The following is a 27,201-nucleotide window of genomic DNA, read 5'->3' as shown; positions in this document are numbered from 1 at the left end:
CAGGGGCTACAGTGGCATAAGTTCCTTGGTCAACCAATCTGTGGACCTTATCTGAGAAAGGTACTTCTTGTTCAGGATTCACAAGAGAAATGACCAGGAGGACCCACCAGGGCCAAGTTCTCTTGCTTTAGGAGCTTATTCTGTTGGGGCTCAAGTTTTGCTTTAGGGATCCAGTGATCACAGAGACTTAACCTCACTTGCAACTTAACTCATTCAAAATTTTAAATAGCTACCAGTAGACTTAGTTCCTGGGTACCCTGTTACCTGGTAACCAATAGCAGAAATATCATCAATATTTTCTATTTATTTTTGGCACCAGGGATTGGATCTAATAGCATTTGATCACTGAGTCACATGTGCAGGTTTTTTATTTTTTATTTTGAGACAGAATCTTGCTAACTTTCGTGAGGTCTCACCAAGTTGCTTAGAGCCTCACTAAGTTGCTGAGGCTGGCTCTGAACTTCCAATCCTTCTGCCTCAGCCTCCTGAGAAGCTGTGATTAAAGATGTGTGTCACTGTGCCTGGCTCATCAATTTTTTTATAACTATGTACCAGAAACTGTTATTTCTGTCTTTATAAAAGAAGTTGGAGCTCAGCAAGTCTTCCTAATTTTGGTTGCCTCTAAGCCAAGTAAAACAGTAGGCTCTGGAGGTCAAGCAGGGTTCACCTACTTCCTTGACCAGGCTGTATCACAGTCAGTGATACTTTATAATGAATAATTGTTGCCTTTCCTAGGGTACCAGGCTCCCCGCAACCCCCTGCATAGCTTTACCTCTTCCGACCAGTCTTCTGCACTTTTCCAGTTCTTTTCCTTGGCTTTATTTAATTTTTAGTTTGAAGCAGCTAATTCAGCTTTTGCTATTCCACAAAGAGATAACTGCCCAAACTTGAAAAGGTCTGATATCCTGGTTACAGGTTGCAAGATTTTCTTAGCAAAATCTTTGTGCCCTTTCGTTTCCCATTTTCTTATAGGACTATATCAAAAATTGAAAAAAAAGTGGGCAAGACTACTTGTTTATCAACTGAAAAAGCAAACAAAACAACAAAAACCTTAATCCTCAGAGCAGAAATAGTTGAGCATTTACCAGTTATCCATAGCTACCGCCAGTCAAGGGTCAAGGATTGCCACTTCTTATCCGTAGATGAGAGTTGTCCTCACCTGCCTGCCAAACACACTCACTGAAAAACACTTTTGAGAGTGTGTTGCTTCTATACCCAGCTCTGTCGAGTTCTGTAAGTTGGAGGTCTGAGAAGGGAAACCCATCAACAGCGTGAATGTTCACTGTAGCTATTCTCAAGTTCCTTGATTTTTTGGTGGTTGTATGTTTTGCTAACCACTTATTTTTGTAAATGTTCAACTCTTCATTCCTATTGAGAGTCAATCTTTCTTTTTGGGGGGATATTGAGGATTGAAACCAGGGGTGCTTATCCACTGAGCAACATTCCCAGCCTTTTAAATTTTTCTTTTTTTTAGACAGAGTTTGGTTACTTTGCTTATGTCCTCACTAAGTTACTGAGACTGACCTTGAATTTGTGATCCTCCTGTCTCAGCCTCCCAAGTCACTGTGATAACAGCTGAGATTTGTTCTTCATGCATCTTATTTTATCTATTTCTGTAGAATATGTAGCCAAGAAACATTATCTCAAGAATTCAGTGCCTTCATTCGAGTTTAATAGTTTAATGACCTTGTATAATCCTTGAGAACTTATTAAATTCCTTTTATTCTCTTCATCTGGAAAATGGTTTAATAATACATTCTATGCCTTCCTTTCAGGTCTCTTACAAGGATAAGTCACATGTGCCTTGTACATAAAGGAAATTTATAAACTGCAAATTTTTATGAAACTTCAGTTCTAATACTGAAATAATCATTACTATTATTTATTATTTACTTCTGAATAATAATTACTATTACTTATTATTTACTTCTGAATGAGAAGTAAATAACAATAATATGATTATTTCAATATCAGAAGCAATGCAATTTCATCTTTCCTATGGTTTCTTTTTTTTTTTTCTTCTCATTACTTTAAGGTACTGCATTCCTTTAGACATATCCATCATAACTTTTCTCCACTCATTCTTAGTCCTGGAAGCTGGCCCAGTTTTTCCTTCCTCGGTTTCATTATGAGATTCCCTGGACAAATTATAAAGATAAATCCCCTTTCATCACTAAGGTTACACCCAGTTTTCTTTTTACATGGGACAGTGGTTTGGTCTGGTTCTCTTAGCTCTGAAAACTTGATTCCTGACTGCACATTAGAGACAGGCAATTTCATGATCCTTAAATATGTCCTTCCTCTCATTTATACCCAGCTATATCCTCTCTCTGTTTTTAAAATAAAGCATTTGGCTAATCATTCATTCCATTTGCTTCTTGCCAGAGTTCCATTTCATCTTTGAAGTCCTGGATGTAAATCCCAGGCCCATCTTCGACATTTCTGTAACAAAATCTCTTTAAAAATCAGATTATAATATCTTCTTTATCCACAGTTCCTCTTTGAAGGAAATGACCAGCATTTGTGTCCTTGGCTTGTGGGTGAAGTAAGCACAAAGTTTTCCAGCTTCTCTGGTCTTTTTCTCTTGATACAGTTTCCAGAATAAATTTTGCCTCTAATTGAAAACTCTTAGAGGTGAATCTAGGTCTTAGGATGTCTGGATTCAGTTTCTTTCTTCTTCAAAACCATGGTTTTCTATTTAAACAAAAGTGAGGACTAAAGCTTTAATGAATTTAGAAATATTTTGGGGTGCCCAGCAAATTGTGAACAAGTTCATGAAAGTATGTACTATTTAAAATCTAAGGAATAGGGGCTGGGGTGTGACTCAATGGTAGAACACTTGCCTAGCATGCGTGAGGCACTGTGTTTGATTCTCAGCATCACATATAAAATAAAATAAATAAAATAAAGGTCCATCAATAACTAAAAAAAAATTTAAAAAGTCTAAGAGAGATTTTTTAGTTCAACTAGGTCATTTGATAGTAAAAGTACAAATGAAAGCATGGTTCTAGTAGTAATGATTTTCTTCTTGAAAGAGGTCAGTGGAGATTCCAAGCAAACATCATGAAACCTCTGAGTGAAACATAATATCAATGAAGTTTGGTGTGCCTGCACTAACATTTTGCTTGACTTGAGTTGTAGGAGGAACAGACACCTTTACATATTGCTTCTCGCCTGGGTAAGACAGAAATTGTCCAGCTGCTTCTGCAACATATGGCTCATCCAGATGCGGCCACTACCAATGGGTACACGCCACTGCACATCTCTGCCAGGGAAGGCCAGGTGGATGTGGCATCTGTCCTCTTGGAGGCAGGAGCAGTACACTCCTTAGCTACCAAGGTAAGAAGAATGCCTTAATACTGGTAGGACTAAGAGAACTCCTAAGTCAGGATCCCTCTTCTCTGCTATACATAGAATCATGGGCAAATCTCTGTTAGGTCTGTGACTTACTTCCTCCTAAGAATATTTTAGATTCATTGTCAAAATGATCAAAGATGGTAAGATTTTATATAATATTTTTTAAAAAGAGTGCTGGATTCTGTTTTATCATTTCCTTAATGCAAAATATACTTTTCCTTCCCTTTTCACTATAAAATCTATAGTGTATTCTCAAGAGAGAGAGAGAAAAAAAGATAAGATTCCCAAATACATTGAATTTTGGTATTACTAATGAGGAAGAAAATGTCAAATTAGATTGAAAGTACATTTATGTGTTGTAGTACTACGTAGGACTTCCCTTGACTTAATCTTGCATTTTCTCAGTCCTGGGATGAGCCACCACCTATTTCGTATCTCATTCCTTTTCTAGTCTCTACCGACTGCACTTTTGTCTGAATATTAATGGGCTCAAAAATCATACTTTATGATTTGTTGTTGACATTAAACAAAGAATATACATGAGCCTGAATTTTACTTGTACTCAAAATTTCGTGATAGGATAATTTTTCCTTTTCTTTTTGCATTCTATTTAAATTCACTATTTGGAGGTAACTTAGGGTGAAACACAAACACACCCAGTTAATTGGAACAAAAGACTTTGAGAAAGTCTAGAATAAGTGAATTTGTCACAGGGCTAAATAATTTCCACAAGCACAATTGTAATTCATATTAATTTTAACAATCTCAATTTGTTTATAATAAATAGGAATAAATACTGCCAACTGAGATGAAGAAGGCTTACAAGTATGAGTTGAGGCAGGGAGGTGGCCCTTAGAAGAGGAAACTAATCACTTGTGCCTTTAGGGCTTAACTGGTGGCCCATGGCTATAAAAATGTTCCCATATAAGAAATTGATTATTATTTAAATAATAATCTGAACAATTGAAAGGACTTTTAAAAATCTTTAAAGAGAAAAAAACAGAAATTCAGAAACTAAGCAAGAAACATATAATAATAGTTATTTTAACTCAAGGGAGACTGGATGATTGTCTTACAGGTGAAGAAGGTATAAATAAATAGAACTAAGATATGTGAAAATATAGAAACACAGGAGAGTCCCTTGTATTTCAAGGATTATTATTTTTTAAATTTAAAAACATATGCTAAATCCGTACTCAATCAGGATGGTAAAATTGGAGGAACTATTAACCAGGGCAGTTTAACAGTGCAACTGAGGGTTGAGCATAGGTGACTCCTCATCATTAAAGCCATGTAAGTGTTTATAAATAAGGGAGGGTAGATGGAATCCTGATGAGGTTGACATGGGTGAGAAAGGGCTGGGTGACTAAGAGGTGCTTTCTAACCCCAACACTGTGAATCTATAATAATGATTCCAAGTGGTTTCCTCTGATGAGAGTCTCCAAATTTATAAAGGGATTGCATCACTACCCAGAAGGATAAGGAGTTTATTTTTTCTTCTTCCTTCATGGTTTGCCTCAAAAAACCTCACCTTCCTCCCAAGCACTGTGTGCACTGGGCCTGGGCAGCAGAGCTTTGACAGTGAATGTGGATTTGTATGGACAAATGCCAGAAGGAAGAAATATTTCCTACATTTGTCCTACTCTTAGAAAAACCCAGAAGATTCACTCTCTTCCAAGATCTTATTAATACCAAATGTTAAAAAACAAAACAAAACAGAAAGAAAAAAAAGTCATCTTAATTAAAAATAATTGGTCTGGTGATACTGTGAAATGGCAATATTGATTTTGGGGGGATATTTGGTGTTTAGGGCTTGAATAGTCTGAGAATAAACCAAGTCTTAGAACACCTATTACAAGCATATTTGCTGTGTGTGTTTCAGGGTTTCTGGTCAGTGTTAGAATCTTTTTCCCACTCCCCCTGGGGTGCCAGAAGAGCATGTGGTTGAAGTGTCTGGCCAAGATAATGGATTTGAGATCATAGTGTATGAGCTATGTCATCCTCAAGATCCTCATCCAGGAACTTATCAATATTTATAAATACTGCTAATTACAGAACATGGCTATTGGTTGGACACAGAAGCCATATGTACATGTATGTATTAACATGTATATATAAATGTGCAGGACAGCTAACTTTTAAAAAAGCTTTAAAGCTCCAGTGTGTCTCAAAGCCTGGTGTTCATCAGCCCAACATCATACTAGAAGTAGAATGTGTTTTACAAGACAAATTGGTCTTTTAGACAGTGTGGGTCTTCTGGGACAGGAAACAAAAATCAGGATGTGAGGAGCTTTTTAATAGTGAGAATTTTTTTTCTGCAAACCATTTATCTTGCACTTATATTTCTACAGCAAATACGTCAAACTGAATCTCAAATAATTATTCATTTTTTCCATAACCCCCAAAATATCCTAAAACTTAAATAAATTGGGAACTAAGGTGTTATAAAAAGGATTGTAAGAAATAGAAGGCAGCTGTTGTTTCAATCCTATTAATTTTAGAGGCCAGAAAAAAGGCAGGCCTTGTTTTTCCACTCACAAATCACAGCCAGTTTCCTGACACTAGTGGTTATTACAAATCCCAAACCTATAAAGTGAAATTTCAGTCTCCAAACACTTAAAATAAAATTTTCTTTTGTCTTGCCTATTAAACCAAAACTTTTAAATGTTAAATTTCATTCTTTTTTCTTGTCTTCTTGTCCTTGTTTATGACTAACTGATTTCATTCCATTTTTCCCAAATAGAGAAGGAGCAAAGCTTGTTTAGCATGTTAATAAATAAAGATCTTGATAGGTGTTAGAAAAATAAATATTAAATTTTGCATTTCTTCTTCACATTTTCAGAAGGGTTTTACTCCCCTGCACGTAGCAGCCAAGTATGGAAGCCTGGATGTGGCAAAACTTCTCTTGCAACGTCGTGCTGCTGCAGATTCTGCAGGGAAGGTAAAGGTTTTCAGTAGTATGTTTTAATTGTGAAACTCTCTTGGGTCGATAAATCTGGAGATCTGTGAAGATATTTTTTCTCAGTGTTCAGAAAGGAATGTGAATCCAACTGCTGCAACTATGCCAAGTACATGGTGTGGATTATCTGTTCATGATTTTCCTCGTACACACAGATTCAGAAAATGTTTTGAGCTGAGCCTCTAGTGTGTGTTCTCGTCACGACAGGGCCCACAACTTCTCTATGTTGAGAAGAACCCCTGTGATGTCAATGTGGCATTTCTTACATAGCATTTGAGTTCTTCATTTGTTGTGACCATTGAGATGCCCTTTGCTATTTGTAAGCCCATTTTCAATTTTAGTTATATGTCTAATTTGAAATTTATTATGTATTTGTTTATTTATTTTGATTCTTTTCTATTGACTATATTAATTAATTAACACAGACTTATCAACATCAATTTCCATGCATCCTAGTAGCTTCAGGGCAGCTAATGCTAATTTCTTAATGCTGACACTTAAACACACCCTTTACAGAATGGCCTTACCCCGCTCCATGTTGCTGCTCACTATGACAACCAGAAGGTGGCGCTGCTGTTACTGGAGAAGGGTGCTTCCCCTCATGCCACTGCCAAGGTGAGGACTACAGGAGAGGATTTACAGACACAGGGCGTAGCTGTAATCTGAAAGCGCATGGGAATTGCTTTTTAAACACATGGTATTGTATCATTGCAACTAGCTAATAATAGTAGCGTTTGTTATCGACATTTTTTCCCTTCTATTTCTACCAGTTGCTTCTATAAAACCTTTTAACTGTTAGAGTCAGCAAACATTAAAGCGAAGGCCCATAAACCAGTAGAGATGAATCTTATTTCCAGTAGTCAGTTTTGAATACTGATATCTGAATTTTTAGAAACGAAACAGGATAAAGGCATGACACATTTTTTCCTTCTTTCCTATAAAACATAATATGATACAACCATCATTTTATACTTCTGTTCCTTCAGAGACCTCATTGTGCTGTATGAAGAACTCTTGTTTTCTTGGTCTCTTAAAATGATTCAACCACGTTCACTGTAGTGTGGATCCTTTTAGGTCCCTAGACTAGCAATGGCAGTCTAGACTACCAAAACAGCTCCAGCTGAGTCCAATACCTATGGACTAGGCATTTCCACCACTGGAATTGTCCTTTGTTATAGAATGAAAATATACATGAAAGTCACACAATATATAAAGTCATCATTATATCTTTCATTTGTTTATTTATTTAGCAAACATATTTTAAAAGAAAAAAAAATTTGTTGTGTAGGAAAATATCCATGCCACATTAGAAGAAATAATAAGACAATAATTAGCATGTATGTGACACTGTACCTAGTCCTTTACATTCAGGATCTCATTTAATTTCATAGTAATCCTAAATTGATATTATAGTGATACCCATTCTATACCTAAGAAAGTGAGATTTAAATAGTTTGGTTTTTCCAAAGTCACATAAATGGTCAGTGCTAGAGCTATTGTTTGACCTCAGGCTAACTGACAGAGCTATCACTCTTCACCACAAGGTCCATTGTGTCCCAAAGCACTAGAGGAAGATTTCTTCCACTGTCACTTTACAAATATGTACGTGTATACTCTCATGTCTATTTAAATGGTACATATTATATATAAGTAATAAAATGGAATACTATGTATATACGTATATTCTACAAAATACCAGACATTTTGTATATAAATGTTCCCTCTACAAATTATTACAACTTACATAACTTTATACACACACACACACATATATATATATCTTTCTACGATTTCATTATAATTTCCCCTGCCCCTAACGCACAGTCCCTTAATCCTGCAAACTCCTTTTTTCTTTCTGTCAGAATCCAATACCTTCCCTGGGGGTAAAGTAGGATTGGGTGAGAGGAGTTTCAGTTACTTAGTTCCGAAAATGTTTATTCTTTTTGGAGTAGAGGACTCTTCAGATCTTCAGGTTGAGTATCTATCAGACAGTCAGACCTCTTACATTGCCAAAATCAACTCTGTCTTCAATGATCTCATGTCTTGTTTTGTTAAAACATCTTTGTCTTCCTCTACATCAGTCTCATTAACAAATGCCCTGGTACTTTCCTACCTTGGTAGAGCTTATGCTGCAGGAATGGGGGAAGTTGGGACTGAAGAAGCTCTTTGTAGCAAAAAGGAGATGACTTAAATTTATATGGTCCACAAAAAATCTGTGTGGTATTCAGTCGAGCCCCTGGAGCCAAGTGTGATATTGTGAAGCAACTGGGGTACCTGGGACCTATGATCAGCACCTGAAAAGACTTTCAAGGATAGTGTCTGGATTTCCTTCAGCAGCTGAAAAAGAAATATTATTTATAAAAACAAAAGGTGCTTATTTTTGCTTGGGAAATGGGAATAGTGAAGATACCATAGGGCCATTTGAAGATTGAGATTTGATGATGGCACAGAAAGACATTTAAATTCTCAAATCTGCTTTTCATGTTTTGGTACATATTTGAGGAAATAGCATGTCCTAAAAATACCTCTTAAGGTAGTCTCACAAGGAGCACTCCATCAGTATGCCACCTGTTCCTTCAGAGTGTCACAGTTAATGGCAAAACTACTGTTTTTCATCTTTACCACACACACTTTTTTTTTTCATGGAAAATTTTACCAAGTTTGATAATGATAAGGGAAGAAAACAATACATGTTCCAGAAACGCACTTGTTCCAGCGATTTTGCTTTTTATTTTCTTTTGACTAAGTATGAGGATTAGTATTTGGTTCTTCAATGCACAAACTCCCGCATTAAGCAAATAGCCTCATGTGTCTACTTTTGAGGCAGAAGGCTATGGAGAAGAAGGGGAAATACTGGATTTAAAGTGACCCCAGGATTAATATAAGCCTATTTTGTTGGTTAATATCTTTTTCCATTAAAATGCAACCTCTTAGAGACAGAGAGCATGCCATGTGCACCTCTGTGTCCCTTCATTCTGCCTGGCATCTGTTTGGTACACTTGCTGAATGTGCAAGAGGTACAATCCAATCAGAAACATGTTAGCAGGAGATCAGAAACAACCCCATTTTATTCTGTATAATTAAAACTATGTCTGAAGGGTAGCATTCACTTCCAGCTAGCATGACTCAAGAGCAACATTGACAAACTCTAGTCAGCTCCAGACAGTTCACCCTTGGTGGAGAGAGGTCTCAAAAGGATGTCTTCTATCAGGAAGAGTGAAGGAATAGGAAGTTTAGCTGGAAAAGAGAATCTAATAGGAGATATGAAATGCACCCTAGGGCCAGGCGTGGTAGTGCATGCCTTGTAATCCCAGGAGTTCCAGAGGCTGAGGCAGGAGAATAGCAAGTTCAAAGGCAGTCTCAGCAACTGAGCAAGGCCCTAAGCAACTTAGTGAGACCCTGTCTCTAAGAAAAATATAAAAAGGACTGGGGGCATGGTTTGGGTGGTTAAGCATCCCTGAATTCAATCCCTAGTACCAGAAAAGAAAGAAAGAAATCCACTTCAGGTACTTAAAAGACAGTCATGTAGAAAAGGTGTTGACTTATTTTCTCTACTGTTCAGGTGAGAATCAATATTATAAGGGGAAGATGTTTAGCTTTAGGATTTTTGTGTCTGAATCTGTATTATAGTGTAATGTGGCACTTTTTGACTTTGGTTGCAAATATTGGTTGTGGTTGGATGGAAACTTGTGATAGGTTAGAGTTTGGATTAACTGTCAGCTCACTTTTAACTTTTTTGTTGATTACAGATTCTTATTTCCTTCAGAGATACATATAAGGTCAATGATTAAGCTTACTATATATATATATATATATATATATATATATATGTTTTTGTTTTAGAATGGCTACACCCCTTTACATATTGCTGCAAAGAAGAATCAGATGCAGATAGCTTCCACACTCCTCAACTATGGAGCAGAGACTAACATTGTGACAAAGCAAGGAGTAACTCCACTCCATCTGGCCTCACAGGAGGGGCACACGGATATGGTCACCTTGCTTCTCGATAAGGGAGCCAATATCCACATGTCAACCAAGGTATTCTGATCTCTCATCTCTTCTTGCATCAATCAAGAGATGCTTGGATGACTGTAAACAAAAACCAATCAAAGATAACTTGGAACAAAAAGGGGGGATGTATCAAAAGGAAAAAAGGATGTATTACAGACCCCAAGGACACAAGGGAGACAAGCTTTATGAGGAACTAGAAAGCCATGAGAAACAAAGCAGTTAGTCTTAGATTCTCTGCTTGTGTGACTACATTTTGCACCTTGAATTTTCTCTGAAAGTCAGTTTTATTCACCTCTTCCTATAGATCTGCTTCCTCAACTTCTCTGTGTAGTGCCTGAATAGGCTATGCCATAGCTCCCCAGAGTTCATATTACTGTAGTTCAAAGACTTAGCTCAAATTACTCTAGTTGGTGCTGGTTTTAATCCCAAATCCAGAGAAAGGAGGAGGTGTTAGGGAGGAATGGAGAGAGATGATGGTTCCATTTGGAATTTGGCTCAAATAATTGCATGTAAGCTGGCCAGCCCACATCTATCATTGAGGTTATCTTTCAGCACAAATGCCAGTCACCTCTGGGGTGGTGGTAGTGTTGGTGGTGGGAAAGTCATTGTTATTTTTAGTTTATAATAATGATAAATATGTATCTGAAATCAGTTCCCTGTGTCTGCCTTGATGGTATTCTTTCAAATGTATGGTATTCTTTCGAAACTCTCCTTGTGAGAGAGTTTTAGCAGTCCCTCAGCTAAGATAGAATGAGTATTTTTGAGTTACACTCTCAGCAATGAAAAAGAAATGTTCAATTTTGAATCACAAAATAACTATATTATCTTTATAAAAATGATTTCAGTGTTGTATTTGAGCGATGTTCTAAAGATAAAGCCATGCTGGGTGTGGTAGTGCATAACTGTAATCTCAGCAGCTTAGGAGGCTGAGTCAGGAATATCACAAGTTCAAAGCCAGCTTCCATAACTTATTTAGGCCCTAAGCCATTAAGCAATCTAAGAAAATATAATAAAGGGCTGGCTCAGTGGTTCAACCTCAGTACCAAAAGAAGAAGGAGGAGGAGGAGGAGAGAAAGAAGGATAAAGCCATGATGTATTTATCACTAAAGTAAAATTTTCCTACACATGATGTTTCAATATATTGGAATGATAATATAATATATAAACTCTCTGTGTAAGAAGTATAACCTTGCCTTTTAGTTGGTATTGTAGTAAGATAATGCAATTATAAAAATACTTCAGATAAGAAGCAAAACCAACGACAAATTTTCCCATTGATTTTGAGACCATCTACAATCAATACTCTCATCCCTTCCAAATGATTATTTCTCAGTAAGAACTGTAATATGGAAATGATAATATATTCCTTAACCAATACTATATAATAATAAAACACTTATAGGTCCTCTAAGTATATTTAGGCAATACCTGACTTTTTTTAAAGAAAAAGAACCCCATCAACATCTTCACTTTATTTAATGATCACTTCTATAATTTTTTTTTTTAGAGATGTCAGAACAGAATTTTTATTGCTCATTTCCAATAGATACTTGGTGGATTTAGTCTGACCTAGTGAACAGGAGTGATATCCACATTTGTTTTAGTATGTATTCCTGGGAATCTATTGCAAAAAATTCCAGAAAAATCTAATCAAAAGCTGCTTTTGTCATTTCAAAAGATACTTTTTATTATAAAACATAGGCAGTAATTTTTAAAAATGAATATTTTATCTATACCTATCTATAATAATTTTAAGGATCAATCCATAAAATCTAAGTATCTGAAATAAAGATAGTTCGAATTTTGATCAAAGAGTGCCTGGTACAGATCACTGATGTTCAGCTCCAGATTTATATTCATCTTTCTGTGTCAATATTGGGATAGACCTACTATATCTGTAAAAGAAATAATCTTCTATTTGCTGTTTTGAGGTAGAGAAATCAAAGTAAAGAAGAACCTGCTATTTTGTCTTAATATGCAGATTTCTTACACTTTAGGATTAAATAATATTTATTTAGATGTGATGAGATTTTAGTACAAAAGGATGTCTTCTATCTTACCTGATGTTTTATTCACCTCAAAGCTGAGCTCAGCCAAAGTTCTAAGGATTAAAAATCCCAGATCCTGAAATAAAAAACACCTTCTCTCCACTTGTAGAATGTTTTTCTCTTTGTAGATATTACTGATATATATATTTTTTAAGATCAGAGAACTTATTGATTTCTAGAAATAGCACCTTGGCTGTAGATCATGGGTTTTCGTTTTAGTTTAGTTAAGCATTGGAATTTATTTTATTTTTTATCAATTCTTTTTTAAAAAATTTATTTATTTTAATTAGGTATATATGACAGCAGAATGCATTTTGATTCATTGTACACAATTGCAGCACAAGAGATCATGGGTTTTCAAGAGTACAGCTTAGCCTTCTTGGCTCATGAAGAGGCCTGCAAGGTGATAGTCAACAGGACCTGCCAGCTTCAGCTGGATATGAATTGAGGGTGAGAGAGTGCACAGGTAGCTACTCAGTATACAGCTGTAGGATATGGAGAAAGAGGATGAATATATAAGGTCTTGGAGGAATAGTTGGAGGAGAGAAACATTTGGTATGAATATGCTATAAGCTAGAATGCAAGTTCTGTAAAGGGGAGCTTTTGTTCATGGCTATATTCAAGTGCCTAGAATAATTCATTATATAGGAAAGGAACTAAAAAAATGCCTATTAATACAAATGACTTAACTTTTAAAGATATTCTTTTGATCTCAATTTTGCTGAATGGAAGCTGCTTGTATACTGCGAGATGCAAATCACTTCTTCCTCTCCTTTCTTGATGCCTTCATTTTTGATTAATTTATAACTGTATTTTTTAACCTCATCTTCAAATAAACAAAATAATTTCTTTGATTAATACATGTCAAATATTTTTACATAAAACTGACCCATTTATGTTGCTGTGCAAATTATAGTTACATTTTTAAATTTAGTGTCAAGAGGAACTCCAGACACACACACACACACACACACACACACACACACACACACACCCCATTATACTCTCTTTGGGTGCTGGGAAAATTACTCTGAAATCATTTCCTATTATCCAGTACATTTTTTTAAACATTGATATGATATTTTATTGGTGAACATATTTTATTGGTGAATGTATGATATTTTATTGGTGAAGCCAAGGTAAATTATTGTATTGCTATGGTTATACAACAGCAGTAGTATTTAGTTGATCAATTATTTAAGTAAATAAATAGATTCAGCAGGAGTAGTCTGGTTTGGAATGAATATTGTTTGGAGACTTTGAAGGTAAGTTATTTTAAAGTCTTACATTATAAACACTTAATATAGAAAATAGAACATGTGGGGCTGGGGTTGTGGTTAAGTGGTAGAACATTTGCCTAGCATTTGTGAGGCACTGGGTTCAATTCTCAGCCCCACATATGAATAAATAAATAAATGGTTCTTCGACAACCAAAAAAAAAAATTATAAAAAAAGAAAAGGAAAAGTTTAATTTGCTGGAGGTGTTGATTAGCTTAGACAATAAGTCTTGAATGAAAAATTATATTAACTTAAAGTGTTTGTCTTAGAGATATCAAACACTGCAGTTTCTGGGAAGAAGCTATGCATCTTCCAGGGGTTTTTTTCAAGACATTGATGTAAATGTTGCAATACATTTTCCTCTTCAAATATACTTCTTTCATTCCATTCTCTCCATAGAGTGGACTCACCTCCTTACACCTTGCAGCTCAAGAAGACAAAGTAAATGTTGCTGAAATTCTCACCAAGCATGGGGCTGACCAGGATGCTCATACAAAGGTGAAATTAATCACTATCCATCTTGCAACCTATTCTGACGTGAATGATTTCCAGTAATCTTCAACAGTCCAGCCCCTGCCCTACTCCTCATAAGTCCATTCTAAAGTATAAACCTTCAGAACAGATCTATAGTGGTTCCTGGTTTTTGAAGAAATCAAATCCAAATGGATAGCATGGTATCCGGACCCTTCATAAGAAGATTCTAGTTTTGCAGGCTTAAGTCCACCTTCTCCCTTGTTGCCTTAGCTTGTCCAAATGGCTCACTATTTTCCTCCTGTGCTTGCTCACCTCCATGCCCTTGAAATGCATTTCCCTATTCAAGCCACTGAATTCTTTCTCTTTCTTTAAGCTCATCTTAGCTTCACCCCCCGGGTCTCCTCCTGAATGTCCTATCAAAGTCACCCTTTCATTTCTGTTTTTAGATGATATCATTTTGGGCATCTCTCTTAGCTTCTTTTCAAATTAAATCACACAAGTCTGATCTGCCTTGCTGATATAAAGTTCCCTGTGCTCCGGGGTCTGGTCATAACCATATTGGCACCCATGGGATACATATATAATCTGCTAAATAATATTTATATAATCAAATTGAGTTTCAACCCATCCTATAATAACTGAAATTCTACCCAGTTCCTCTCCTTTTGAGTATTAACCACTAGAGTATTAATGCTTCTACTTTATGATTTATTTATTATTCACAGCTTGGTTACACTCCTTTAATTGTGGCCTGTCACTATGGAAATGTGAAAATGGTCAACTTTCTCCTGAAGCAGGGAGCAAATGTTAATGCAAAAACCAAGGTAAATTATTGTACACATTTTCCTTTTCTATAAGCAAAAGGGTTCTGCCATCTAGATATTTCACTTGCTACCATAGCTACAAATATGTCTTTTTTCTTTTCCTTTTTAGTTTTCTTAAAGTGATTTTGAAGAGGCAATGTAGTTTTGTATTTGTTTGAGACTTTTCATTCTAATAACCTTTGACAGCCATGTGGGTTAGCTTCAGAATTGCTTCTGTTACAAAGTTAAAGTAGCTGACGCTGCTTTAACAATTTACTGCAGGACACAACAGATGCCTGCTAGGACACCCTGATGTTCAGGCAGATTTCAGAGCCTTGGCCCCCTTACCCCTAGCTCCTTGTCCACTCCCATGAAGAAGGGCAGCCAGGCAACCTAGATTGCACGCCTTTCATTTTTAATAAACTCTGTCATTTTGGGAACATTGTGGGGTCATGCTCAGTAGGACAATAATGTGTTAAACCCTGAGCTGGAAGTTCTCAAGGATAATACAGAGCTGACTTGAACCAACGGCTTTCCCCAGAGGAATTTGAAGGCTCCTATGTAACAAAGCAAGGTCAGAACATCACCCCACAATTCAGTTCACTCAACTTGATTGAAGTTGAAGAGAAATCCACCATATAAGCACTGCTGTTATGCATAATGTAACTTGCATCTCCAGGTCCTTTGGTCCAAAGGAATATCTGCATGTTGTTGCTGTAAGTTCACATATCAGAAATTCCTAATTGCAGCTCAAGTAAATTACTGTAAGCACATTTAGAAGTTTTCAAAGCCATCATTCAAGATGCTACTAATTAGAAATACATAAAAATTTTATAAGTCAGTGTTTCTTTTCATATCCTCTCAGCAGCAGAAACAAAATCATGTCTGTACATAAGCATATTATAGCTAATTTTAAACAAATTTATTTTGTAAATTACAAAGAGTTCTGTAACATTTTAGATTAAAACCTATAGTCTTACCCTAGCAAGAACAGTTGCAGTCTATTTCCTGACCAATTCTTGAGTTTTCATGAAATTTGACTTTGAAACTTATTTAAAAGCTCTCATATGAGTTTTTAGACATTAGCTCCTAGACCATTTTTGCTGAGCTAGTTCACATTTAAGCATTCCAGGAAAGATATTTTTGTTGAAATGAAGATATTTCCCAGAAATGTACAAATGCAACAATTCAATGAAATGATGGCAGGGCTTGAAAATATTTAACATACCTTTTGTTATGTGTTTGGTTGTTGAGGTGGTTCTGACATTAAAAACAATCATTATATTGTCTAGACAATATCTGTGGTCTCCCTGGAATTAGATCTATATCAAATGGACTTTAAATTGAGAGAAAAAATCTCATTTTAACGTTTAATTTTTTAAAGGTGGACTATGAAATTTTCACTGTTGCATTTGGAACCATATATGTCAGGTATTTAGATAGATACATACCTCAAAGTAAATCTTTTAATAAACCCTGCAGAATTTTTTCATATAGAATGATCTCTCTGAAGAAGAAATTACATTTTCTTTCTGACATTTCATGTGTAACCATAGTTTCTAAAGAATTGTTTTATTGCTTTGAAAAAGCAAAAATATGTATTGCTTTTATTCCCCAACTATTCATAACTTGGTATAAAAGATTTACAAAAGTACACTTGCTTTTATGGAGCTATTAGTTGCTTAAAATTAGAATTAGAAACCCTGTCACATTGGCTTAAGGCAAACCAAACTTGGTTAGTTAACTTGAGAAGAAGGTTTAGAACTACAGCAATTAAAGAATATTTTCTTCATAAAATATATTGCAAAGATTATAGAGTTCTTTAAAAAGCAAAAATGCAAAACAAAACAATGTTTGCTAGCATTTTCATATAAATTTGTAACTAAGAAGTAATTCACGGACAACTTATTTGCTCCTTCATCAAACTTGATATCTTGGCCATATTTATTTTACAAATGAGAAAATTGGTATTTGGAGAGGTTTGGAGATTTGCTAATTAGGGGGTATGTCTACAGCAACTAGCCAGAAATAGCCTATGAGAGTGTATTAATCTTCAACCTAATATTCTTGTAAATATTTCTAAATTGCTGCAACTTTCCTGGCAAATGGCCTAACTCAGCAGAGGCTTTAGATAAAGATTGGTTTAAATCAGGCCTGAGAGACATTTCCCTGGTCATAATGTCCATTGAGGGCTCCATATACTATGAATTACTAAAGCAAGATTGTTACTTCATAATTATTAATCTCAGTTTGGCATTATTTACATATGTACAGATAATATATATTAATTTATATTATTCTAATATGTTAATTCATCATACATAATGTTAATTTATATCCTCCGTTGTTTGGTTAGTAAATGCTTGTCAAATGAACTAATTTGGGTGATACTGAAGGGATAAACTCAATTTGTTGGGTAGAACATTGTAAACACAATGGAAAGGAAGAATTTTTAGGAAAAGAAATATCATTTGCTTAATGCTCCTGAAATATCTATGGATTAGCTCATTTGGGAGCAGGATCCATGCAATAACTATAGGTTTCTTAAAGTTCCTGTAATTGGTTTATATTTCCAGATTTCCCAGGATTATTCCATTGTAAGGCTATAAAGCAGGCTCAAGACTTCTATCTAACACAGCTGTGCTAGACTTAAGACACTCAGCCAGCAAGACTCTCACACATATGAACATTCCTATGGACAGAAAGGCCATGGTGAATGTACAGAAGGAATCACGTGACACCCATGTATATAAATAAGCACTTTGTATTGTCAGGATAAGCAGATATGCATGTTGATCATGAGGTCACAGTGACATTGGATAAAAGGGATGTATGTACTCCTACAAGCTTAGGATATGAATGGGCCTCTCAGCACTTCTAGTCCAGCACAAGTGCATCAGAAGTACATAGGTAAAAATTTGTCAGTGATGAAGCAAGTAGACTTAAAAAGCAGTTCTGATAACCACTGCTTGTCATTGTCTGCCATGTAGGATCTAAACCTGGAATGACTAGAAAAATTACCTAACTGTTATTTTCAGTTTCATTATCTTTGAAATGAGTAGAAACATCTACTTATTCAGTCATTTGTTCATCACTCACTTAATCCACCATTATTTATGAAATGCCTACTGTGTCCCAAGCACTCTCATTTCAGAGTGATAATGAGACAAAACTTTAAGGTCCTGTATCTGGCACAAAATGAATGCTCAATAAATGATAGCTATTACTGTTGTATTTCCTGAGATTCTAGTGCAGCTTTTAAAATTAATGTGAATAAGTAACTAACCTGTACTACTTAACCACCCACTACAGTTCTGAGCAAGACTGGCCTCAAACCAAACTTAACAGCAATTCTTCACAAATCCTAGATTACAGAGTTTTCATCTGAGTGAAAATTTAGACCTGAATATTATAAACCTAATTTTCAAAGACTTTTTGCAGGGTGGGGGTAGGAGGGTGGTTCACTCAGCTTCCAGTGATGTCTTATTACCTCCAAGAACATGTGTTCTCTAGCATATCCAAAGCTGTACACTAAAATGAATATGAGACTTGAATTTACTTTTATTGATATAGAATCTCAAATGTTAACCCAAAGGTTCTCTGTCAGGGAAGTCACAAGCAAACAGGGTTTGTGTGACCCTTTGCTGCCTTGGTTTAAAAACAAGTTTACTTTCCTGTTGCCTAGGGGAGAGATCATGGAGACAATGCCCTTTCCTATTTTAAATCTCCTCCCCACCCATTTTTAATGCTAATTGGTTAAAATGTAATAATAGTTATAATTTGGAGTCTGTTTATCTTGTGTTTCATAAGCCAGTCTCTTCTCTTTGTTCGGCAGACCATAAGGTGTGAGGGAGGGTTTGCTGCTGAGAAATAGGTTGCTGGGAATATTGGCTCCAAATAAACAAAGTGTCCTAATAGTTCTGTTGTAAATAAAAATGAAGGCTAACCTACTTTTCTTCTTCCTCTGCAAATGGATGCCATCATTGTCCACAGAATGGCTACACACCTTTGCACCAGGCTGCCCAGCAGGGTCACACGCACATCATCAATGTCCTGCTACAGCATGGAGCCAAGCCCAACGCCACCACTGCGGTAAGACAGGCACCACTGTCTCTCACCAAGCTTTCTTCTTCCTACCCCCTTGTCCTGCTGTCCTCTTGTCTGACCTAAGATCTGATGTATCCTCCCTAAATGAGCTCCCGGACTGTGGAAAGTCCCAGATTGCTAGAAAACCCTTCCCAGAAATCAGTGTGACTTCCTGGGAGTGCTGGTCCCAGGAGGGAAACAGTTTGGCCAGACTCAGTTGACTCTCTGGAGAGTGGGGCCCTCCTCTTGGGCTGCTGGAAGGACTCTGCTTACAGCTGGCTCTCAGATGTGTGAGCAAATCATCCCCTCCCTCTCTGCCTTCTTAAGGGAGCTCAGTTTCTGGGCTGCTGGCTTAGACAAAGCTCATTGGGATGTGGAGCATTGAAATGTAAACTAAGTGGAGCAATTAAACAAACTGGGATCCCAGGAGTTGGTCTCCAGGCAGCCTGAATTGCTTGCTTCTGTTACTTTGCTGCATAGTAAGCTCCTCCACAGCTGTAGCTTGAATATGTTACTGTGTTCCCTATGGTAGCATCTTACCTGCACCAGATGGCCTGACCTCAGTGAGGAGCAAGTGTACCTGGTGTTCCCTAACAATTCTGGGAGGCATTGTCTTCGATCTAAGAGGTACTTTCCTAAGCCCAGTCCCGTTTTGTAGAAGGCATTTGACAACCTCAGGGTTAAAACACCAAGTGCTTCTTATTAAAAAGAGCAGGCAGATGCAAAGTTGTTGTGTTACCATGGTGACCTGGGCTATAGTCTAAAGAAGTTACAAAGACAGATTTAGATGTAATGGTAAAAACTAGTGATTTTCCTAAGCTGTGCCTTGTTTTGGAACGAAATGCTGGCTCATGCAGAGCTGCGGGTGATCTCATTGGCTCACATCTCAGTCCTCCCTCTCATTTCTCACTCTCTTCCCCTCTTTCACTCTCTTCAGAATGGTAACACTGCCTTGGCGATTGCTAAGCGTCTGGGCTACATCTCCGTGGTCGACACCCTGAAGGTTGTGACTGAGGAGGTCACCACCACCACCACAGTGAGTACAAGTGACAGATGGGCTTCTGCCCTGTCTTCTTGGTTTTCCAGCCACATACTTTTCCACTCATGCAGTTTGAAGCTTTTAGAGTTGAACTTTGGTCGAATGCATTGCAGAACATACACAGAAGTATGCAGATGCAAATGCTTTACACAAGGGACACGGGACTTTTGGCTTCTTTTACTCAATGTAATTCCACGCAATGTGTGTGAATATAGTTTTATAATGTTTAGTATCTTCTTTAACTTTTTTTTTTCCTGGTGCCTCTGCCCTTTTCCTTGAGTTGTGTGTGACACCTACTGCTGGCAGAGTGGCAGCACACTCTGAAGCAAACTTCTTGAAGCAAACACAGGAAGTCAGGTTGCCTATGGACAGATCCTGACCCTCCTGTCCATTGTGCTCCTGGCCCTGGCGGAGTCAAATGCACTGTCAGTGAGAACAATTGATCCTGACTTTTCTTCTTATTTCTGATTATTTTATTCAAAAAGAAAATTCCATGTTCTTAGTAGATTTTTAAATTTCCACCCTTTTATCACAATAACTGATTTCTTTAGCAAACAGTGATGATTACTGGCCTTTGCCAGAGAAACTCTGGAAGAGTGAACACCCGACAATCATGAGTCCCAATGCTCTTGTACAGTTCAGCTGGAGCGAAGCCTAAAGGAGGCCCCCTCAGAGGGGGCTCCTGGCAGGAAGTGGAAATGCTATTATATTTGCATTTATTTGCGTATTAGCTTTTTCACTTCAGCACAAACTCTAAGAACAATAACTTTTCAATTTATCTTTGTAAAATAGAAAATTAGAACAACAGTAAAACATTAGATGTAGAGACAGTAAAACCATAAATCAACAAATAAAGGATTCTGAAGAAGGTTCTAGTAAATGATGCAAAATGAGTTTTGGAACGCTTGGTTCTTTTGATAGATGGGAGGAAAAAGAAAGGAATTTTGCTTTCCAGGGTGATGGAAAGTCCCTATTGACATCCACTGAAGTAGATGGAATAAGTTGGTTTAACATGCAATTTTAAATAGAGTGGAGTATGATTTATTAATGAACTGCAAGATACAGACTGAATTTAGATGGGAGAGAATAGGACTGCTCATTTTCTCCAGCAGAATCTTAAAGCCTTTAGCCAGTACACCACAATGTTTTTAAAGATTTAAAGTGTAGCTTTAATAAATTATATAGGAGTAAAACCATCTTATCACTGCCTAACAGCATATTTTGTAGGTCATTACATATGGCTGAATCCTTTTTTAATGTTAAAATTTTATTTTTATTTAAAACCATTTTTGAAGATGCTTTAAAAATGTCCATATTTATGGGGTCCAGGTAATGTTTTGATACATGTATACATTCTGTAGTGTTCAAATCAGGATGAACCTGTCTAGCTGGTAAAAACATTCAGAATTCTTTTTGTATGACTAAATCTTAATTTGAATTTTAATTGCTTTTTCTTACTATATGACTTATCATCCCAGGATAATCTTCACGTTAAGGTTCAATACACTTAGGCCATTTTATTTGGCACATTTTCAGCATTGTGCACATCCCAAACAAATGAAGTCTTTAGTGGCAAGATTACCCAAGCACATCTGTTGTGAGAAGTGTTTTTTTGTCAACTCTATTTCTTTTTCCATGCTCTGGGAATCATGTATGTACTTTTTTTTTTTTTTTTTAAATCAATTCCACTAGATGGCAAACTTGCATCTCTTTTGCTGTCTTGGACCTGCTTTTCTTCCACTCATTAAGTAATTGATTCCTTCGTTGTTTTTTGGATATAAAATATGCACTAGGCTCCTTGCTGTACGAAAGTCATTCATAGTAGCAGGAATAGAGAATGAGATTTATACTCCACAAGGAAGTAAGGTTTTTTACATCAAGAGCACTATGCAACTTACAGCTTCAGTTCCAAAGTTTCAAATTACTTTAAACATAAAGATTTGAATTTTTAAAGAGGAACAATTAGCTTTCTTCATTTGGCTCTAAATATTCTAATTACTGTCTCCAAACAAGTTCTCAGATACCTTCTCAGAAATCAGACTGTGAGGTGTACTGAGAGGTCATCTCCAAACCACATTTAGGTCTAGAGAGAGATGACAGCTTCCTATACAACCCTCTGTGAGTTTTTTGTTTTATTTTTCCTGTTAACTGTTATTCTCTACACATTCTAGCTGAGCACAGTTCAAAAATCAAGACATCAACAATATAACCCACTATACTCAGAATTCAAATTTATAAGTAAAAAGCCAATAAACAAATATAAATCATGACATAATTTCTGAGTTCAAGTAAAATAATAAAAAGTCATTGACAGCATTAAATAAATAAGTACCCCCTTTAATCAGGTGTTTTTATGGATACATATTTCAATACTGTTGTCTTTACTTTCTGCTTCTCTGATTTCTTATAGAATGGTGAGTTTGTTTTGTGAAATGGAACCTAGGGTAAAGAGTTGAAAATAAGAATTTATTCTTTTCTATAAAATCTCTCATATTACACTTCTTTTTGGGAAGAGATTTTCAAGCATTCTTTTCCACATAATTTATTTTCCATGTAAGCTGTTATTAAAAATAATAGTTAATACTTAGGGTTAAAAATATGCCAGACATGGAGGGCAGATTTAGGATTCAAGTTTAGGTCTTTGGATCCCAAAGCCCTCATTTCTAACCACTCTGGCTAACTGATCTTGGTTTTGCTGAAAAATAGCCTAACAGGAATTTTGTACAGGAACTATTTTTTTACATAATTTTTTATTAAAAAACTACCCCCCAAAACAGCATCCTTTCTTGATTTTGGTAGGAGCATCATATTCAGTATCATTTTCTCAAGTCTGTAGATTCACCAAAATTAATTTAGTATGTGGTGATAGCAAATAGCACAAGACTGTTTAATAATTAGGTAAAATTAATAAAATCTATTTTGATGTTATTACTATTTAACTATACTAGCTGCATTACAGCTACACAGCTGACGTACGGATTTCACATCAGTTGGATTCATATGATGTGCCATTTGAGCAGCCATGTGAGTTCTCTTTGGATCAGAAAAAAAATATTCCTTTGCTTTTCTTCCTTCCAGAGTTCTTTACTCCAAAGTATGAATGAAATCATTGTGCACAAGGCAAAGTAAGGCATCAGTTTATAAAGGAAATGTTACTGCTGCAGGGATTTCTGAGACATTTTGGAATCGTGGTTTGTTTCCTTAACCTTTGCTTTTCTAACTTTACTTTGAAAAACACAGCAGGGAAGATGAGACCGTTTAGAATTCTCCTGAGGCTACAGTCACTCTGAGTTTGCCAGAATAGACGTCAGAGTGGTGGGGACACATTTCTGGCAGCAGAAGCTGGCAAACCCAATCTTCTAAGGCAGCTTGGAAAAAGTATGGGATATGACTCATCCCTCTACTTATTGATCAGCTATCAATTCCTTTTATTTGTATAGAGTCATCATGTTTTGTGTTGCATATAATCATTGGCAAATAGAGCATAAATTACTTAATCAATTACTGAAATAAAAATATCAGATATAAGTGATATGATATATATTTTCATTTGAAAATTGGAGCAGTCTTTTAACAAGCAATTAGGAAAGTGTAAAGCACCCAAGTCCTAAATCTTATCTGATACCATGTCCATTAACAAGATAGTCATAAAACTGGCAATGTAATAAATAAATGTAATGTCATTTGATACCTTTTTATGTGACATCATTTCTGTGAATAAGGTTCTGGACTCAATGGCTGAATAATATATACTATATTATGTATATTACATACTATATACTATATTACACTCAATAATATACTATATTGTACATGTGTATATGCCTTATATCTATATGCATATGATATTTACATAACATATGCATTTTTTAAAGGAGACATTATACTAAATGGAGAAGCATTTTAAATGTTTGTCAGATTTTTTCCAGTATGTTAGAATTATCCCAGTCACACTTATTGGGTGGCAGTTATTTTTGGTGACTCACCTTTGTTGAGACTTTGCAGAGTACTTACCTTAGTTTGTATAGAAAAAAGTTTGCATAGTATTTAATTTAATCACAAAAGTTATATCCACATGTGTGATTGGTATAAGTAGATTTGAAAACAAAAACAAGTTTAGCCTGTAAATTGATGGGAGGCAATGATTGTGAGCATTAGAAGGTGACATAGTGGTCAAGATCAGTCATTGTATTGTGGTCTAATGAATATGTGACATAAAAGAAATGGTTTACTGGGGAATGGCTAAGTAAAGGTCAATTAAGCACACTTTTTCTTTTCATAGAACAAACCAGATATTAACCACCATTTATAAAACATCATGTTAAGGGCTCATGCTTTATTTTCTACATTTTCTGTATATTATGGTAAGTAATAAAAACTTGTCATCTGATTTAATTATATCCCATCAAATTTGTACAGAGCATACTACTCATTTTAACTTTTAAAGTAGTTTCTAATCTTGACCATAGCATCTTTGTTTCTACAGCAGAAGGAGAGGCACATGATCATTTAATTATAGCTTTGTTTTGCATGTACTGTTCAGATGTAATTGCATACAATCATATTTATGTTTCAATAATTGAGTTTTCAGAGGATACTTTGTTTAAAAAGAAAACACATATTCATTTCTCATTACATTACTCATGAGTAGGAAGTCTTATTTGTCACCCATTCAACAACACTTATTGATAGCCTTCTAAAGGCCAAGTGTAACATTGTGTACAAATGGGTATTATCTTTACTATATTGCAAGAGGGAGTTTTGAATATACAAAAAAATACCCTTGGCAAAGATGATTACTGTGTTCTGATTTTTATCTTTCCACATACATTTGCTTATAATAACTTTGACAACATTCAAAGATCAGACTAAAGCAAATTAATTATTTCAATTTTTGTAAGTACAAATACAATATAATCCCATTATCAGCATCTGAAAATAGAAATTGAGACTGCCAGGAGGCAGTCATTCAAGAAGTATCTCCATCAATTATTTTTGAATGGGGAATCATCCTCTTGAAGAAATATTTACCTGGAAGGATGAATACTCTAGAACATTTCTGAAAAAAAAAAAAAAAAAAAAAAAAGGACTTTGTGGTGTAGTTGAATTCAATAGATATAAGTTCACATTTTTTATTATTTTATTTGCCATTAGATAATTATTATTAAAGAATAAAAAACTTTTAGCAAAACGTCATAATATAGCTGTCTCCATCCCGTATTTCATATGAAAATCATTCTTCCACATACACTTTCTCCAGTCCAGGAAAATGAATCTCAAATTGAACTACACAATACACCCAAATGAAAAAAAAAAAAATTACCGATGTGATAGATGACCATTTTACTTTTCTTCAATTTTTATTAGTAGATGATCATTCCTCTTGCAAATTCATTCTTTGGCAGTTTTATATGATTATATTCCTCACAGCATCTGAAATACTGCTGGGTGTATACATGAATCATAGAATGTCTTCAGGAATGTGGTGTTAAGTAAGTTGCCTACCTAACTGAGGAGCTTAAAAAAAAAATACCCATAGCTGGACCCTATCCTCAGGGATTCTGATTCAATTGGTCTGTAATATGATCCAAGCAACAACATTTTTTTTTAAATCCCTCTAATAATTCTAATATGCAGCTAGAGTTGAATACAACTAATTGAGAACATAGGTTATAATTTATCTGTGTTAAATTTATAAACCCATATTGACAATATTAAAATAATAACCAAATGGTATAACAGTCTTTTTAAGTTCATTCATTCAACAAATCTTTATTCAACACCTATTCTTCTCCGGAACTTTGGATGCATGGTTTTGTCTTTCCTGCAACATTTGCTTTCAGTGAATAAGATGCTATGGAATTATTTAAACATCATAAGAAACATTCAGGCATGCTGAATTTGTTATTCTGTGCTTCAATTTTTCCTTCTCTGGATATTGTAAGATTTTCTTTAGTTATTCAGTTTCTTCCTAGTCATTTAACTATGATTCTACCCCAAAGAAAATCTATTTAATCATTTTTATGGCTCTTAACTATATTTTTTGCATAATTTCATATCATCAATTTTTTCAATATGTATTGGGGAGGTACATATTGGAAATAATTTCCCTCTTAAATGACTCATAATGTTATGTGGGAGCAGATAAATAGATAAGGCTCACACAGTTATATGATGTGGTCACACGATGTTCTAGGAGTACATAGCAACAGATGAACAGAGATAAACAAATGAATTAATTGGTGAGGGCCAGGAATGTTTCTCTAAGGAAGTTTCGTCTAACATGAGCCAAGAAAAGATGGGGAAGAAGAATCCTGGTAGAGGAAAAAGTATGTGGAAAAACTGAGGCATAAGAGAACATAACCCTGTACTGTCTTATACTTATAAAAAGAAAAAATTAAAAAAAAATATATATAAAAGGTTTCAAAAGGGCTGGTAGCTCAGGGGAGAAGTGCATGCTTAGCATGCCCAAGCCCTAAGTTCAATATGCAGCACTATTAAAAAAAAGAAAGAAAAAGAGAAAGAAAGGAAAGCAAATAAACAAAATTTTCTAAAATAACACAGCAAAGAACACTTGATAGTAAAACCATTAAAATTTACATCTTGGATTGGAGTGTGGCTCAGTGGTGGAGTGCTTGCCTAGCATGCATGACATTCTAGGTTCAATTCCCAGCACTTCAGTATTTACACACATAAATTGAATGTCTTTTTTTCTACCTTAATGGTTTAGAAAACCCTTTTGGAATAGCTCAAGTTCTTGCTTGGTTCAAAATGATGGATTACTTGACAGTTATTACTGTTAGGTTACAATGCAGCTTGTAAATAGTAAAAGCAATAATAAAAGTGTGGTCATTTAACTTTCGGTGTGGCAGGGAGAGAACCTGACCTGTGTGTCAGTGACACAGGCCTTCCAACATGGTCATAGTACGGAGTGAGACATGGGGCCTCCCTGTCAGTCCCTCTTCACTACATCACAAGGGGTCTTGTGAGCCATTTTATTTTTTTATTTATTTTTTCTGAAGAAAATGGAGAGCCACTAAAAGACTTATGCAGTATCACATAAAGATTTTAATCAATCCCTCTTAACACACATATTATATATATATATATTTCTAATTTCTCAGTTTAATTTGACAGTCAATT

The 27,201-nt window shown here is 35.6% G+C and overlaps 1 protein-coding gene across 13 annotated transcripts in view; it reads left to right on the top strand.

The window, feature by feature from the left end:
- Ank2 (ankyrin 2) overlaps positions 1-27,201 on the top strand; it is a 652,896-nt gene that overhangs the window by 547,091 nt on the left and 78,604 nt on the right. For 9 of the 13 annotated variants that reach the window (XM_071614451.1, XM_071614452.1, XM_071614454.1 and 6 more), the window contains 8 exons: positions 3,142-3,339; positions 6,200-6,298; positions 6,833-6,931; positions 10,160-10,357; positions 14,056-14,154; positions 14,856-14,954; positions 18,927-19,025; positions 19,957-20,055. In XM_071614451.1, coding sequence (XP_071470552.1) covers positions 3,142-3,339; positions 6,200-6,298; positions 6,833-6,931; positions 10,160-10,357; positions 14,056-14,154; positions 14,856-14,954; positions 18,927-19,025; positions 19,957-20,055 — 990 coding nt within the window. The remainder of the gene's footprint in view (positions 1-3,141; positions 3,340-6,199; positions 6,299-6,832; positions 6,932-10,159; positions 10,358-14,055; positions 14,155-14,855; positions 14,955-18,926; positions 19,026-19,956; positions 20,056-27,201) is intronic. The other 4 variants (XM_071614457.1, XM_071614458.1, XM_071614463.1 and 1 more) reach the window with 1 other exon arrangement.

This window comes from Marmota flaviventris, chromosome 7, assembly GCF_047511675.1.
Source record: "Marmota flaviventris isolate mMarFla1 chromosome 7, mMarFla1.hap1, whole genome shotgun sequence".
Classification (NCBI taxonomy): domain Eukaryota; kingdom Metazoa; phylum Chordata; class Mammalia; order Rodentia; family Sciuridae; genus Marmota; species Marmota flaviventris.
Note: the sequence above shows the minus strand (reverse complement) of the source record. Positions and strands in the feature narration are given on the sequence as shown.